This window comes from Austrofundulus limnaeus, unplaced genomic scaffold, assembly GCF_001266775.1.
Source record: "Austrofundulus limnaeus strain Quisiro unplaced genomic scaffold, Austrofundulus_limnaeus-1.0 Scaffold137, whole genome shotgun sequence".
Classification (NCBI taxonomy): domain Eukaryota; kingdom Metazoa; phylum Chordata; class Actinopteri; order Cyprinodontiformes; family Rivulidae; genus Austrofundulus; species Austrofundulus limnaeus.
Genome location: NW_013952539.1, coordinates 713,468 through 716,502, shown reverse-complemented (window position 1 = coordinate 716,502; position 3,035 = coordinate 713,468). Strand labels below are relative to the sequence as shown.

General features: G+C 42.7%; 1 protein-coding gene across 1 annotated transcript; it reads right to left on the bottom strand.

Moving 5' to 3' along the window:
• Position 1: 1 nt before the first annotated feature.
• LOC106522796 (transcription factor HES-5) lies at positions 2-525 on the bottom strand (the record flags this gene model as incomplete). The annotated part of the gene is given in 2 exon segments (XM_014015971.1): positions 2-217; positions 319-525. Coding segments are annotated over 2 exon segments (333 nt in total), but the record flags the coding sequence as incomplete, so codon positions are not given.
• Between the last annotated feature and the right edge of the window lie 2,510 nt (positions 526-3,035).

Below are 3,035 nucleotides of genomic sequence, written 5' to 3'. Positions count from 1 at the left end.
CCCGATGGACAGCTGCTGAGTCCACAGCTGGATGCTGCTGCTGCTGCTGCTGCTGCAGGCGAGTCAGGAAGCAGACTGTCATCTCCAGGATGTCTGCTTTCTCCAGCTTGGAGTCTGGCTGCTGTTTGAGGAACTCTGGACCCAGGAGAGACTTGAGCTGCTCGATGCTGCTGTTGATCCTCTCTCTGCGGAACTTCTCCACCAGAGGCTTCCTGAGCTGCAGGAACAACACAACCATTATTAACTTGTTTTAAAGTAAGGTTGGAATCATTTAACACAAACTGTCATGAAAGTGGATTGACTGAATCTCATGTTTACCTTGTGGGTCAGGTTCTCCTGAGAGTTGATGAGTGCTGCAGTGATTGTAGGTGCCATGCTTGGATCTCTGTGCTGCTGAGGTCTCTGTAGAGAGAATCTGATCTCTGCTGCCTCCATCCCTCCTATTTATACTCCCTCATCTCCATTTCAATGTGTGGGTCTTGGTTTGCCCGGAGTTTCTCACAGTCTCATCCAATCAGAACAAGCCTGCGAGACAATAAAGGATGYAAAACTCTGAATGGAATTATTGCCTTTAAGGATAATGGTTAGATCTCAGGGGAACAACTGGAGCAGTGGGGGGTGGCGGGTGGGGGCGCACTCAAATCTCTGTGTGAATCTGGGAAAGCGGTGACCTCGGAGTGTGTGTGGATCTGCCTGTTGCTGGAATCTAAGCTCTGAGCTTCTGGTTCCATCGCACACACTCCAACTGTCAATTATAAGTAGAGCATTTAAATTTTGCAAAAACATATTTAGGAGCATCCTGCAGTTTATACATTCTCCTAATGAAACTGAGAAGTTCTCAAAATAAGAAATTTGCATGCATTTCTTTTAATTTTTAAGCTGAAATGATAAATACAGCACATGAGTCCTTTTCATTGTCCCCATCAGACCAAACTGGAACGTGGAGAAACCGTCTGAATCTATGGGAGGTGGGAAATAACTTTCGAATGTTCATTAATCCTTTGGATGTCTGCATTCCTCACAGACACTCACAAAAGCCTGGTAATGACGAGTCTGCATGACAGGAATTTCCATTCACGGGCAGCGAGACAAACCTCGTAAACTGACTCCATAATTAATGTGATGTGCAACCAGACACACTTCTTTTGTTCTTGGAAGCAGTAAATGGACAGAGTGTGGGAAACCAAGAGAAAACCCACTCACAGAGGCCCTGTGGGACAAAACAGGCAGGCTAGACAAAGATGTCTGTGGAGGGGGCGGGATGCTTTACCTCTAAATTTTAAATTGTTACACATTTTACTAAGTGAGGCTGGGAATACGTATGTTTATTTAGGTCGCCCCAAAATGAAAATAGTGTAAAATTGTGCATATATTTTTATTGTTTTCTGTCTTGTTGCAGGTGTGGAGGTGGACTTCAAATGTGTTGTCTTGTGTTTTCTTGATGCATCTCTCTCATATCGTCTTGTTTCCCTTTCTACCTCTTTTTTTTCCACTTTTCTCCTTTTTCTCTTCTTTGTTTACTTTTTCCATCTCTGTGTCCTTTACTGAAGAATTTATAATAAAGGTTTCAATATGTACCAAGTGGAGCATCATGGTGAAATATCATGATGCTGCACATGTGAAAGTAAAACTGTTGGGCTTCATTTGGACACTCAGACATCAATTCTGAGTTTCACGTTGCCACAGAACATGATAAAAAAGTTAAAATTGTGTGAATCAATGAAAAGCTGTAAAAACCTAAATTTTATGATGGGATAATATATAAATTACTATACATGTCAATTTCTGTAATTGTGTATCCAACATGGCTAAAGTCTAAATCAGTTTAAATTACACTGAGTGAGCAATTATNATTTCTGCTAAATTATGTAAATAAACAGTGACTTCACTCAATAAATTGAACAAAACTGATTGTTTTATACAGTGTGTGCAGCTTTTGCTCAGCGACGAAGCTCAGTCATCAGAGTCGATGCTAAAACTCAATTCTGAAACCCCCAATTATTTTTCTATCAATATAAAACATCCGTTTTTTTTTAAAAGTTCAAAAACTTTTCAAGCCAGCCAATGGGATGCTTTCCCTCCAGATGGCCAGCGGTAGTTTGTGTGGCAACACAAAGCCAGCATCTGTCTGGGAAATCCCTTTTGTGGGTGATTGACCGCAGCCCTGCAGTCAGTGTGGGAACCCCAGCTCAGCCTGCTCCTCACAGCCACTCCACGGCACGTGCCAACTGACTCATCAGCATCTGGACCACATCTACATGCAGCTCATCACATATTCGAGTATTATAATTCAGACTTGAAACAAACTCTATTTTATTTATTTAAATATTAGGTTTATCTGCATGGTTAAACTTGCTTTATTTGATAAATATCTGTGCCGGTTTCTTTTCTGTATAGCTAAAACACATCGTGGGAGTAAAATCAAAAGCTTTATAGAAGTTATTCATTGACTTGTTTTGATGAYGAACATGCCTGTTATTGATCCCAGGCGGCCCCAGCGGGGTCACCGCTTTCCCACATCGACACAGAGCTCTTTGAGCCTCTTCCACCTGCTGCCCTGAAATCTCCACATGATCCTCTGAGCGATAAWGGCACATGCCTCATTATCCTGCGGCGCTCTCTGATTGGTTCAAACTGTGGGAAACTTCATCCAGACCGAGACCCACACATTCAATGGAGATGAGGGAGTATAAATAGACGGGTTGAAGGCAGCAGAGATCAGATTCTGTCTGCAGAGACCGCCGCAGCAAGGAGATCTAATCATGACACCCAATGAATCAGCAAGCTGTCAGGARCATCTGACTCTGAACAACAAGGTAAATATGAGATAAATGCAAATCCCTTGATATTTTATTTGTGTTTGCTGATCTGCACCATGCTGGAATATAAGTTTCTTAATGATTTTTTCTGTTTCTGCAGCCTCTGGCAGCAAAGAGTTCCTCAAACAGCAGCCCGACTCCAAGCTGGAGAAAGCAGACATCCTGGAGATGACAGTCTGCTTCCTGACTCGCCTGCAGCAGCAGCAGCAGCAGCAG